This window comes from Salvia hispanica, chromosome 4 (genome assembly GCF_029641045.1).
Source record: "Salvia hispanica isolate PSC_SH4W2 chromosome 4, Shi_PSC_v1, whole genome shotgun sequence".
In the NCBI taxonomy this organism is placed as follows: domain Eukaryota; kingdom Viridiplantae; phylum Streptophyta; class Magnoliopsida; order Lamiales; family Lamiaceae; genus Salvia; species Salvia hispanica.
The window spans coordinates 54,665,418-54,677,787 of NC_142695.1; the positions used below are offsets into that span (position 1 = coordinate 54,665,418).

At 36.9% G+C, this 12,370-nt stretch overlaps 4 protein-coding genes and 2 non-coding genes across 7 annotated transcripts; 2 read left to right on the forward strand and 4 right to left on the reverse strand.

The window, feature by feature from the left end:
- Positions 1-288: 288 nt before the first annotated feature.
- LOC125191918 (NAD(P)-binding Rossmann-fold superfamily protein) lies at positions 289-2,334 on the forward strand. Of its 2 annotated transcripts, none has more exons than XM_048089352.2 (5): positions 289-445; positions 555-755; positions 1,483-1,602; positions 1,674-1,946; positions 2,031-2,334. In XM_048089352.2, exons 1-5 carry the CDS (start codon positions 335-337, stop codon positions 2,193-2,195), a joined length of 870 nt encoding a protein of 289 aa, XP_047945309.2. In that variant the 5' UTR covers positions 289-334; the 3' UTR covers positions 2,196-2,334. The 2 variants fall into 2 exon arrangements, with proteins under 2 accessions (XP_047945309.2, XP_088925834.1); XM_089069708.1 differs by having other exon boundaries at positions 2,047-2,334.
- Positions 2,335-2,490: 156 nt separating this feature from the next.
- Positions 2,491-2,642, reverse strand: LOC125197698 (U4 spliceosomal RNA). Its single transcript, XR_007172225.2, has one exon. It is a non-coding gene; the product is annotated as a U4 spliceosomal RNA (small nuclear RNA).
- Positions 2,643-3,634: 992 nt separating this feature from the next.
- Positions 3,635-3,707, forward strand: TRNAR-ACG (transfer RNA arginine (anticodon ACG)). Its single transcript has one exon. It is a non-coding gene; the product is annotated as a tRNA-Arg (tRNA).
- A 98-nt stretch (positions 3,708-3,805) lies between these two features.
- Positions 3,806-5,787, reverse strand: LOC125191919 (uncharacterized protein At4g18257-like). The gene is made up of 3 exons (XM_048089353.2): positions 5,399-5,787; positions 4,792-5,124; positions 3,806-4,300 (listed from the first exon to the last, which is right to left on the reverse strand). Exons 1-3 carry the CDS (start codon positions 5,704-5,706, stop codon positions 4,144-4,146), a joined length of 798 nt encoding a protein of 265 aa, XP_047945310.2. The 5' UTR covers positions 5,707-5,787; the 3' UTR covers positions 3,806-4,143.
- A 777-nt stretch (positions 5,788-6,564) lies between these two features.
- Positions 6,565-8,447, reverse strand: LOC125194408 (large ribosomal subunit protein eL20). Its single transcript, XM_048092602.2, has 4 exons — positions 8,303-8,447; positions 8,084-8,199; positions 7,929-7,992; positions 6,565-7,091 (listed from the first exon to the last, which is right to left on the reverse strand). The coding sequence occupies exons 1-4, from the start codon at positions 8,315-8,317 to the stop codon at positions 6,750-6,752; spliced, it is 537 nt and encodes a 178-aa protein (XP_047948559.1). The 5' UTR covers positions 8,318-8,447; the 3' UTR covers positions 6,565-6,749.
- Positions 8,448-10,275: 1,828 nt separating this feature from the next.
- LOC125194409 (large ribosomal subunit protein eL20z-like) lies at positions 10,276-12,149 on the reverse strand. Its single transcript, XM_048092603.2, has 4 exons — positions 11,778-12,149; positions 11,391-11,466; positions 11,109-11,223; positions 10,276-10,500 (listed from the first exon to the last, which is right to left on the reverse strand). Exons 1-4 carry the CDS (start codon positions 12,001-12,003, stop codon positions 10,441-10,443), a joined length of 477 nt encoding a protein of 158 aa, XP_047948560.1. The 5' UTR covers positions 12,004-12,149; the 3' UTR covers positions 10,276-10,440.
- Positions 12,150-12,370: the final 221 nt, after the last annotated feature.

The following is a 12,370-nucleotide window of genomic DNA, read 5'->3' on the forward strand; positions in this document are numbered from 1 at the left end:
TCAACAAACTTGACAGTATTTAAAAAATCGAGCAAACAATACTTCTAGAAATACGTACTTAGTATCTTGATGTCACTGGTTCAAACCCTGCCACCCGCTAGGAGACTTTCAGCCTTAAGCTGCAAGCTCGGTCGAGCAGGATTAGTCGAATTCCGCCAACGTACACCTGTGGTTAAACCAAAAAAAGAAAAATGTAATTAGTGATTCGTGAATAACGAGAGACGAATTGTGTAAAATAAAATTTAATATATAATCCAAATCTATTATTGTGGCGGGTATACTTTCCTTACCCAAATTATTTTATTATTTGAAATTTAAAAAGAAAAAAAGGCCAATGGCAATGGCTGCTGCCACAGCTGCTGCTTCTGGTTTCTTCCTTCGAACTTCTCTATCTCAATCCTCTTTCACCACTAGACCACACGCTCTCTTCGTCAAAGCTTCATCTGTACGTTCCTTCTTCTCTCTCAATCTACAACATTCTGCGTCTTTCTCAATTTGGTTCTGATTTGCGTTATCCGAATTTGGCTTTTGCTCTACTTGATTGGTGCTCGCAGATGGAGGGAAGCGAGATTAAGGAGGAATCGAACCAGCGCGGTATTGAGAGAAAGAAGATATTCGTCGCCGGTGCAACTGGAAGCACGGGGAAGAGGATAGTGGAGCAGCTTTTGGCGAAGGGATTTGCTGTGAAAGCTGGCGTGAGAGATTTGGGGAAAGCGAAGTCGACGTTCCCAGGGAACAATCCTGATCTCCAATTTGTGGGTACTAGGGTTCAATTGGATGATTTGATTGCAATTTCGCTTTACCTTTCTCATCTGTTCGTAATTTTGCTCTATCTTTTGGTCTTGCATTTGAATGGTGGTTTGACAATTGGCAGAAATGTGTATTGTTTGTGTAAATTGAAAGGCTTTCATTGCTGGAAATGGATTTTGAGACTGAAGGAGAGTGAAACAGTAGGAATGGTGTTGCATAGCTTTGAATTTTGATAGTTAATCACTTAATTGTGGCTTTCTCCTTCAAGCAGCCTGTTTTGTGATATGCAGCCATTTTTAGGATAAAGTTGCAGTTTCCCATGGATAAGTTCTTTGTGTGTGAAGCTAATATGCTGAAATCTTCTTTAATTTAAGAAAGCATTTGCTTAGAACTCGATTAGTTTAGCTTCTATGCTTTGATAGTTAGTTAACTCTTGGCCTTGATCATGTTAAGAACTATCTTAAGGTTTATATTCATATTAACAAATGGTCTAATAAAATAGCAATGGTTGGTTTCTTGTTGCATAGCTTTGATAGTTAATTGTAGTTTTGAATTCTTGAAATCAGAACCTTGCTAGCTAGTTTGCCCTTTCTCCTTCAAGCATCCTGTTTTTTATGATATGCAGCCATTTTTAGGAAAAATGGTTCTAAAATCTTCTTTGATCTTAGAACTCAAACTGTTTAGCTTCTATGCTTTGGTAAGAACTATCTTAAGGTTTATATTCTTTATCAGGTGAAAGCAGATGTAACAGAGGGTTCAGACAAATTAGCTGAAGCTATAAGTGATGATTCCGATGCAGTGATATGCGCTACTGGTTTTCGACCATCGTGGGATCTCTTCACTCCATGGAAGGTTGATGTTTTCGATACTGACATAACTCTTTCTTTTTCAATTGAATGCCTAACTTCTTTGATCCTACTCAGGTTGACAATTATGGCACTGTGAACCTGGTCGAAGCCTGTCGGAAACAGAATGTCAACAGATTCATACTCATAAGTTCCATCTTAGTCAATGGGGCTGCCATGGGGCAACTGCTTAATCCCGCCTACATTTTCCTCAACGTGTTTGGCCTCACCTTAGTCGCAAAGCTTCAAGCAGAGCAGCACATTCGGAAATCTGGAATCAATTACACGATTGTAAGGCCTGGTGGACTGAAGAACGACCCGCCCAAGGGGAACATAGTGATGGAGCCAGAGGTAGTGATGATCAGACAACAAAGCTCCCTTTCGAATTAACCTAGTTTCTGTTTGCGTGCTTGTTATTTACTCGTATCGTTGCAGGATACGCTGTATGAAGGGTCGATTTCCCGAGATCAGGTTGCAGAAGTTGCAGTGGAGGCGTTGCTGCACCCGGAGGCTTCCTACAAAGTTGTGGAGATTGTTGCAAGAACCGAAGCCCCTAAGCGATCTTTTGAGGATCTGTTTGGTTCTATCAAACAAAAGTAAATCGTTTATCTCATTTTAGTCTAGTTTTTGTTTAAATCCGCATCGATGAGATTCAGAATAAAGTGGGAAACTGGTAAATTCTTGATCTTGGAAATTGTTTGTAAGATTCGAAGTCAATATAGATTAAGATTGAGTACTATTTACGAAACACTAAAAACCCAATATCTGTTATAATTAATTCTACTATTTATGAAATAAAATAACAAGCCATAATGCAATTCCAATTAAAAAAAATTACTAAATTGTGAAATTGATCATAAACTCATACATCACAAGAATTAGACTTAGATTGTAGGGCTTGCCCAAAAGAGGGAGCCCTTCCAGAAATTCTCGACGGCCCGAGTCAAGCCCGGGCCGAAGAGGGGGTTTGGAAATAGTTTTCAACCAGCAATAGACGCGCCTCGGTTAGAACCTCACTAGCTGCGTCATTGCCCCAAGCGCAAAGATGCTTTCAAACAAATCCCACTCTCCCTTTTTATACCCACATTTCGCCACTCACTCTTTCCCAACCTTCGATGTGGGACAAATATGCTATTTGCTACACACACATTAATCATCAACCATAGTCATAATTCAATCTCGAGATAAAAATATATTCCATAAATTTCATCAACAACGTTACACGAAATAGATAAACCGAGAAATTTTTTAAAAAAAAAAGCTTAAAAGAAAGCAGCGGCGGCAAGTGAAGCAACGGCGCCTATGGCGGCGGCTGGAACACACAGAGCCACCGCAGCGCTCTGCGCTGTAGGCGGCAGAGCCGGGGCTCCGGCATCTTCTTGCGCTACGGCATAATTTGCGCAGCTCATGAAAGTCATGATGCAGACAGCCAAAGCAGCAACAATTTTTCTTCCCTCCATTTTTTTATCAACACAAGAAGAATATTCAAGAATGTGTGTTTTTTTTCAGTGTGTGTGAGTGTGTCATTATGTTGTGGTGGAGTGAGGAATTTATAGCATGTTTTGAGGTGGAAAAATACAATAATTTTTTAGATAATTTGATATTTGAGCAACAGCCTGTATGTTGATGTAGTGGAGCTGGAAGACTACATAAAAAATTTGGACACTTTACAGAGGGATTTTTAGCATGTTCTTGATCAAGTACATGAATTGTGGTTTAATTTGTGATGATTGCAATGATTAATTCGGTTTATTTTAGTTGAATCTTGCTACAGACCATAATGATGCCCATGTGGTAGCACCAAAATAATTTCTTTGATTAGTTTTAAGTTGATTCTTGTTAATAGTATAACAACTATGTACCTGGCATTTGAGTTCCAATTGTTCAAATCAATGATTATTCCCAAATCTCAATCAAGAAATATTTCATATAAATAAGTTCCTTTTTACACTAGTACTAGTAATTGTTTTTAAACTAGTATATCTGCACATGAGTTTCAAATATATATATAGTTAAAGAATTTTAATTGAACCAACAAGGACTCTGTGGCCCAATGGATAAGGCGCTGGTCTACGGAACCAGAGATTCTGGGTTCGATCCCCAGCAGAGTCGTTTTCTTTTTTTTTTATTATGTATTTTCTCATATTGCTGTTTCTGTTTTTTGACTTCAGGTCTGACACAGGTATCATCTTTCTAATTTACAAGTATGCTTTAAAGATTATAAAAATGACAACTTTTGCAAAATGTCTCTTAATTGCTTCTATTAGACACTAAAAAGGCTAGAACTTTGATAGACCAGAAGATATACAGCAACTAGAAACATCAAAGTTCATAATGAGTTATGTGATGTTTCCTAAGAAAACAAGGGATTCAAATCTATGCAATTCAATCCTTAAAAAGTATACTCCATAGTGATCAATCACCTCTCCAATCAGGCTTGCTCTGCTTTAGCTGCTTTCAACTTCTCGAGCTGCTTTCGGAGTGGGCTTGCTTTAATTTTTCTCTTTTTGTAGCTGCTACTGCCTGTGCAGTTTTAGCTGCTTTCCAATCAGGCTTGCTCTGCTTTAGATGCTTTCAACTTCTCGAGCTGCTTTCGGAGGTAGGCTTGCTTTAATTTTTCTCTTCGTGCAGCAAGCTGCTCTTGTCTACGCAGTTTTAGCTCGGAGACTTTTTCCCTTGCTTGATTTGCTTCCTCGTGAACTTCCCTGTGAAATGAAATGGTGCGATGATAAAATCAAAAACTCTTTCACAAAATACTGAAGGAGACTAGATCTAAGGTACATCACGGACAAGCCATATAACTGAACTGATGTGTTATTCATTTCTTTCGATCATTTTTATTCCATAGATTCGTTTATGGCAAGGGAAAAACAATAAACACATATACTAAGCAGGAACTGTTTAATGATTTCTGAAAAATCATGGAAAGCTGCAACTCATTTACACAAATGGCATATAGTCATAGTCCAAGAAAAGCATATTTCGTCTAATCGTCTTAAGGCCCTGGACACACCATCCCCTAATTCAAACCAAAATGGACGCTATGTAAATAAACCATCATTCTGTCGAGAGGCACAAGCTTTTCATGTCTATCAGCATCACATAGGCACATATATGTCGTAAAATATGGAAGAACTAACAAATATTAACACGGTTTTGGACAAACAAACAAAGACAAATGGACTGAAGAGCTTACATTACAAAATGCTTATGCTGACTCCTGTCCACAGCAGCAGACGCCCGCCCGACCCCTGCAGCTTTTGCACCAATCGGCAAGAAATCATCACCATCATCAGCGTCTACATTCTCTTGAGACGTCTGAGCTTGGGGCGTGGAAGTATCATTCTCTCTCGAAATCCGGGGCTCATCCTGCTCCAGACCCTTCCTAAAGAAATCAACACAGTACTTCTCTTCATCTTCTCCATCGGAAAGTTCCCCCCTCACCAGCTTGTTATATATTTCCGCCTTCTTCTCCAATGCAGCGTAGCTCGCTGATCCATCCTGAACAGCCTTTAGCTCAAGCTTATCCCTAAAAACATAGAATCAAATTTCAACACAAAACACCATTAATGTTATGCAAAGCATCTAACCACGATTGAATTTTGAAGCATAACAATATCCAATTCTGGTAATTGAAAAAAACCCCAATTCCTAAAAACCCTAGAACGATAATTAATCGTACCAAATAGCAATACACCTCACAAATCATACATAACCCGGTAAAACACATCAGAATTACCAGAATCCGCATGGAAAGAGCAGATGCAAACCAAATTGAACGCAAAATTGAAAAATTGGCTTACTTGTGGGCACGGGCATCGACGCCGGAGTTCTTATTGGAGAAAGTGTCCTTTTCGGCGATCTTCTTCTTGGCGCGATGGACCTCGAGATGTTGGGCGTAATTTTGGTCGGTGGGGCGCACTGCGTCTTTGGGATTGCGTTTCGACTCCTCCTGCGACCTGTAGAGTTGGGCTTTGAGCTCGAGGATGGAGGAGGCGCCGACTCCTTCGATGGCGCGATGCTTCCGTGGCATGATTGATGATTCCGTCAGCCATCCCAGCGACTCCACCGCCCTCTTCTTCGTCTCCGTCTTTGCTTCTTCTTCGCCCATTCTCTCTGTGTGTCTCTCTCTCTGCGGAAGAAGATTGTGGGGAGGTTTTGGGGAATAGGAAATGTTTTAGGACTTGAAATGAAATCATGAAAGTGGCGGTGGAATTCATTTTGATTTTTGATACTCCACTCCACAATAAATTCATTAATCTAATTATTCTCAGTATTTAAATTATGGGATAATAGACATTTAAATCATGAAGTCGGTTCATGAATTTTGAAATTGAAATATTAAATTATGAATATCAATTTTTCTTAATTATCACATCCATCCACAAAATGTCGTCTTTTAACGATCATCAAAACGTGTTTCATTAAAATAAATATTTTAATGGATATTTAAAATAAGTAAATAGATGGCCAATTGAGATTAAAATTGAAACTTCGGAATTAATATTCTAATTTTAAGTTTATGAACCTACCTGAATTTCACCAAATTTTGTGACTTAAATGACTATCGTTCCTTAAATTAAATATTAATATTATAATTCCTTCAATGAGATTTGGAACCTTATGCAATTCTTTGTTAATTGATAAAAACTACCTCCATTCATAACTACTCCTTCCATCCGCTATTATATAAGTTTCATTTCTTGGCAACACGAATTTTACATAAGATGAAGAAAAGTAGATAAAAAAAATTAGTAAAATATGAGTTCCACTTATATACTTTTAGTAGTTTTAAATGAAATGTGATTGAAATGAATTAATAAAATGCAAAACCCTATTACTATTTATGGTAAAAAAAAATGAACTGGAAGTCCTATTCACATACTAACTAAAATAAAAAAAACAAGTCTAGCAGGGGGAGTATATTGTTGTAAACATAGAAATAATAAAGATACACGTGTAAAGGATCTCATCAAAAATAAAACTATCATAAATAATGTCTCAATATGAAAATCCCAATGCTCTAGGTAAACAAAACAAGAAATGTAGGAGTTCAGGTAGATAACACTAATGAAGAAAATTGTCCCTCACTTTCTCTCTGGATTAAAAAAGAAACAAAGTTATTTTTCCCCAACAAGAAATGACCCATACAGTTTACATAAACAAGTTGGGCCTGGTTGCTTTGTATGTAGTCTTGAGCTTCCTTGATGGTGGCCTTACCTTCTTGTACACCAGGGGAAACTTGATTTTGGAATCATGGAACTGCTTGGTGCTCTCCCTCTTGCAAAGCTTGGCGGGGACAGTAGCAGTCTTAATGATTTGGATGCAGTGGCTGCGCACCCTGTGGCGGGAGGCCATCTCGGTGTACATCTGCTCAACACCGCCATTCAGAGTGGTGTCACGGTACTCCTTGTACATGTTGTGATACCCGGTTCTGCTCTGATATCTCAACCAGATGCCATAGTTCTTGATGGTTGTAGGGTTCTTCTCAAAAATCTAAGCAGACAGAATGAGAGCGTGATGAATGAAGAGTAAATGCAGAAATAGGAGCAAAACAGTTCAGAAAAGAAAAACTAGGAACAAGAAATTACAACATTTGTAACATCAAGCAAGTAGATACAATCTTAACCGAAGCTCAACCTATAAATCATTCCTATAGTAACATAGCGTATCAAGTGATCTGTTTTAATTTTAAGTTAATGTAGCAATGGCACTGTGAGATGCTGCAATGTGTATGCAACTAGAATAAAAATTTCACTATGATAATTGACAAGAACAGTCTCAATACTACGATCTAAGCAGCTCAGAAATCGAGAAGCTACAATCTCAACCTAAACTAATGCAGGTATGGCAGCAAACGAAGCAATTAAAGGAGATACAACAACAGCTCAATCTATAAACCATTCATTCCTATAGTAAGTAACAAGATATAATGTGATCAGTCTTTAACGTTTGCCATAAGCCTATAACAATATAAGAAGGTAAGATGACCATGCAACTAGAATAACAGCTTCATTACGTAGACGAGATCAATCACAATGCTATGAATTATGATCCAGCAACCAAAATCAAGTAGATACAATCTTAACCAAAGCCTATGCAGATATGAGCAACAGAAGAAGCAAGCAAATGAGCTATAACAACAGCTCAATCAATAAATCATTCACATAGTAACATGATATGGAGTGATTATTCTAATTTTGAGCTGACATTGCAACTAGAATAACAGCTTCACTATGAAAATTGACGAGATCAATCATAATTCAATGATCCAGCAACCCTAAAATCATAGCGTCATCTACCTACTACTATAAGAAAAGGCTTAAACCATACCTCATTGATAGCGAGAACCTGCCCGTTGCTCTTTTTCACCTTCTTAAGCTTCCTCAAGAAATACCTACACAAACAAATCAAATCAATCACAATCCAACCGAAACCCCAAAATCACGGAAAACACACAGCTTCACATAAACAAATCAAATCAATACCAAAATTTGGACTTGGCGCGGACTTCATTGGTGGCCCAGAGCTTCATGCGGTAGATCTTGGGGTGCTCCTCCGTCTCCGTGGGCAGAGCTCGCCCCACCACCTGGTACTGATGGAACTGCACAACGTACAACGCATAGAAAATACTTCAATCAATCCAACTAAAACACTAAACATCTGAAACACAATCTCACAAAATAGAGTTGGCGGCGGATGCATACCCTGTAAGTCACCATTTTCCGGCCGAGTTGAAGATTATCTCAGCGATTCCTTTGTGGAGAGAGAGGAGACTGCGGGCGGGTGAGGTGGTTTTGTGTTTAAAGATCGACATTTTAGACCTCAGAAACCCTAATTTTTTCATGGGCCAAAGGCCCTCTTTAACTCTATAGTAATAGGCCCACCTGTCTTCTATCTATGATAAATTTTGACAGTATAAATAGCAAATAGGGTGTACTAAATTTTTATCATTAATTAAAATTAATAGTAGTATATTAATAGGTGGTGATATCTAGTAGGGGTGAGCAAAATAACCGAAAACCGAATATCCGAACCGAACCAAACCGAAATTTTAAAATTCGGTTCGATTTTTTCGGTTTTTCGATTCGGTTTGGTTTGGGCGAAAAAAAAATCCGAAAAACCGAATTATATTTTAAATATATTATTATATATTTTTATCCTATTAATTTAGTATATTATATCATATATATAATATATATATTCTTCTAATATATTTTTTATATAATAAATATTATATATATATTATATTAATTTTATATTATATATATTTATATTCTATTAGTATATATAAAATAAAATAAATTAGATATATTAAAATATACTATTTTTTTCGGTTTTTCGGTTTGGTTCGGTTTTTTAAGTTCGGTTTTCGGTTTTTCGATTTTTGGTTTTTCGGTTTTTCGGTTCGGTTCGGTTTCAATTTTAGCCTAAATTCGGTTTTTCGAGTTCGGTTCGGTTTGGGCGAAAAACCGAACCGAAACCCGAATGCACACCCCTAATCAGTGGCGGACGCAGAAATTTGTTAGAGTAGGGGCTATATATTCAAATTTTGTATGGGATAATAATTTTCTTATACTTTTCTATTTTGATAGGGGCTTTTACACATTAATTCACACAAATTATTAACAAAATTATAAGATTTTATAACTAAAAAAGTTTTTAAAAAAAATTGGAGAAGGGCTTAAGCCCTCCCCCACCATAATGTGTGTCCGCCAGTACCCCTAATATCTACAAAACTCATTCTTATTGTAAAACACTAAACCAAAATACAAGGTTATTCTTGGTTACCATTTAATCCATTTTTAGTTTATTTTAGCAAGGATAGACTTAGAATGGTTAAACGATGACCTTCATATTTTTAAAATCTAGATTGTATAAAACGACCTAAAAATGAACTAAGAATGACCTCCTTATTATATAAATATTTATAGTTTCGAATTATGCAATAAGATGCAAAGTTGTTTTGATCAAAATCATGTACATATTTTTTGTTTACAATGAACATAATTTGGTTGATGTGTCATGTGTATACAAATAGCAGCTTACAACGAAATTTTTATCAAAACTAGTCATTATTATTATTCAATTTTTGTAATGTTCGAATTTAAAAAGTGACTGAGACCGTGCCAAATTTTTTAATCTACGTATAATTCATTCTTATATTTTTATTTTACATGAAATAACAAATGGCTATATATATCATGGTTTCTTTTTAGTTATTGAAGCATCCTCATTGCAGAAGGTTCTTGATAAAGCCAGACCATATTCATTTTTGTAGTTCAAATCTTTTCTTTTAATTTTTAAAATTTAAAACATGACAATGATTTGTACTGTACAAGTTTTATGTACTATCTTTTTATTTCAGGAATAACAGTCAGTACAATTCTATGCACAACCCCAGTTCAATCCAGAGAAGGTCATAAATCTTAGTACTAAGTTGCAGACAAGGCAAAAAGTTGCAAAATCATTTGAAAATATTACTGAATTTGTTAATAAAAAACATTTACATAATTGATAAATACAATTAGATCCTAAAAATGGTTAAAGTTTTTTTCCTTCTCCTTTTGTGGCAAATGGCCATATAATATTAAAAATGATTTTCCTTCTTCCTACCAAGCTTCATAAAATGGGAATTTTTTTAAATCATAAAAAAAAAATGGGAGAAACAAGAGAGCAGTAAACAATAGAACACGTATATAATTTCATGGATAATCAATCATTCAGGAATAGGAGGTGATTACTACAAAGAAAATAATATCCCTTTTCTGAGAAATAAATACAATCAACAGTGTCCAACTCTGATGAGGACTTTAGTTGTTGGAGAATATACAACATGGCTACTTCACCAGGAATGGCTTACCTTTGTCACACCAAGAGTAACAGCAAGAGCAGCTAAAATAGCCTGCAAATGTTCAAACACAAGCAAACTTCAGTTATGATGATAAGCAAGCATATAGGAGCGTAGCTTGCTATTGATGATAGAGGCAACGATTCACACATAATACTGAAAATTCGACGATGTTATACGAATAAGAAAAACTTTCTAGCTTGGTTGAGGCTCAAGCCCCTCCTTGCTTCTGTGTGTGTTCGTCAGTGTGCATACCATCCTTTCTCTCTTTTAGCTTTTCATAGAGATTAGAGCTCAAGGAGCACACTACAATTTGTGATTCCATCATTCCTGTCTTTCATTAATACTCTTTTCTCAATCTCATAACAAAACGTCAATTTGATATTAACGGCTCCCAACAAAAATGCATTCAAACAGTCAGGCGAAGAAGCAAAGCACGGTCTTATACACGTGATGAATGGCAGATGATTGATAGATAGATAACGCTTCATCACATCAACAAGATAAACCACAGATACATATTCACATATAACAATTTTTCAAAATTCACTGGGCAGAACAGGCAGAAAGCACCAAAATATGAATATGTATTCTGCCCAACAGTTGGGAACATCCATATATGCAATTTTGGTAAGATTCTAGAAGAGATTGGAAACACTTACACCTATGGTACACGCAACGAGTCCAGGCTTCTCCCTGTGATCCATACGAACACATAGCAGTAAAAGAGCTCCTATGTACCAGGGGACTGCGCCCAGAAAGAAACCAGTAATGAACCTTGCAAAGAAGTAAGCCAAATCAGTAACCAAATCCTATTTACAGAACAAGATTGTAAATCACTCAATTATCAACAGAAGCATAAATAATCACAAAATTATCAGCTGCACCACATGCATTATCTCTTGAAAGACATTCTTAAAAGAAAAGAATTGAGATTAACTTACAAAAGCCATCCAAGTCCAATACCACAACAGGGGAGCCGTTCCACCCTAACAAGTCGTCCATGAGCAACAACGTGACCTAGAATCACCAGAAAATTGAAGGAAAGGGAAACAGACATCAAATTCATTGCTAATTTCAGTACTGCGATAATGCCTAAACAGCTGTTTTCATTCATTGTTGCACCTTTGTAAATTTAGTCACATAAATCGCATAGATTCACACATTCAAATCCAAATTAGAGCCAAACCATGTGCAGCTCGCACATCAGAAACAGATTCCCAAAGCTACAATATCAGCTACACCTTTCTCGCTTACATCTTCATAAATTCAAAATAATTTCCAGGATTTTCAATATCGAATCAATTAGGGGAAAATAAACCAGGAAATACCGGGCACGGCGTGATATCCCCGAGGATAGTAATGCGGCGGATGGGCAGCGATGACGGGAGGCTGCACAGGCTGAGGGATTCCTATCACCGAATAATCGGGCGGCAGAGGCTGGGGCTGATAATTAGCCACGCCTTGGAAAGTGCCGTAGTAATAATTGGGCGGCGGTTGCGAAGATTGGGCGGCGGACGAGACGCCTGGATTCTTTCCTCCGCCTTCTCCGCTCATTGTTGCCGGAATCAGAAGCAATCGATTACGGATCGCGGTGCTAGGGTTCCGGCTCTTGGAAATTGGTGGTTTTGTTTTGTTGATCGATTGTGATGATCGATTCAAATCAGCTCCTTACCTTAGCCGCGTTATTCTGAGGTGACCGCCGCCTCTTTATTTTATTCAGTATATTTAAAAAAAAAAAAAAAACTCTAACAAATGTTTATACAAAAAATTAGTGAGGTATTATGAATTTAATTTTATACTATATTGTTTTTATAGTAAAATGTGAATTAAAAAATTGATCGATCTACTTATCAAATGGAGTAAATAATAAAAGTGAAATAAAATCGGTAAAGATAGACATCCTAAAACAGCAAGACGAACG

Excerpts from the sequence above, each read along its gene's own strand:
- LOC125191918 (XM_089069708.1), top strand. The coding sequence starts at position 335 with ATGGCAATGGCTGCTGCCACAGCTGCTGCTTCTGGTTTCTTCCTTCGA. Across the intron at positions 446-554 it reads TCTTCGTCAAAGCTTCATCT|ATGGAGGGAAGCGAGATTAA; the intron begins GTACGTTCCTTC and ends TGGTGCTCGCAG. Across the intron at positions 1,947-2,046 it reads ACATAGTGATGGAGCCAGAG|GGTCGATTTCCCGAGATCAG; the intron begins GTAGTGATGATC and ends CGCTGTATGAAG.
- LOC125191919 (XM_048089353.2), bottom strand. The coding sequence starts at position 5,706 with ATGGGCGAAGAAGAAGCAAAGACGGAGACGAAGAAGAGGGCGGTGGAG. Across the intron at positions 5,125-5,398 it reads GTCGATGCCCGTGCCCACAA|GGATAAGCTTGAGCTAAAGG; the intron begins GTAAGCCAATTT and ends CTATGTTTTTAG. Across the intron at positions 4,301-4,791 it reads CAGCATAAGCATTTTGTAAT|GGAAGTTCACGAGGAAGCAA; the intron begins GTAAGCTCTTCA and ends TTCATTTCACAG.
- LOC125194408 (XM_048092602.2), bottom strand. Across the intron at positions 7,993-8,083 it reads CGCGCCAAGTCCAAATTTTG|GTATTTCTTGAGGAAGCTTA; the intron begins GTATTGATTTGA and ends TTGTTTGTGTAG. Across the intron at positions 7,092-7,928 it reads AGGTTCTCGCTATCAATGAG|ATTTTTGAGAAGAACCCTAC; the intron begins GTATGGTTTAAG and ends CTGTCTGCTTAG.
- LOC125194409 (XM_048092603.2), bottom strand. The coding sequence starts at position 12,003 with ATGAGCGGAGAAGGCGGAGGAAAGAATCCAGGCGTCTCGTCCGCCGCC. Across the intron at positions 11,467-11,777 it reads GGGATATCACGCCGTGCCCG|GTCACGTTGTTGCTCATGGA; the intron begins GTATTTCCTGGT and ends TGGTGATTCTAG. Across the intron at positions 10,501-11,108 it reads TCGTTGCGTGTACCATAGGT|GCTATTTTAGCTGCTCTTGC; the intron begins GTAAGTGTTTCC and ends GAACATTTGCAG.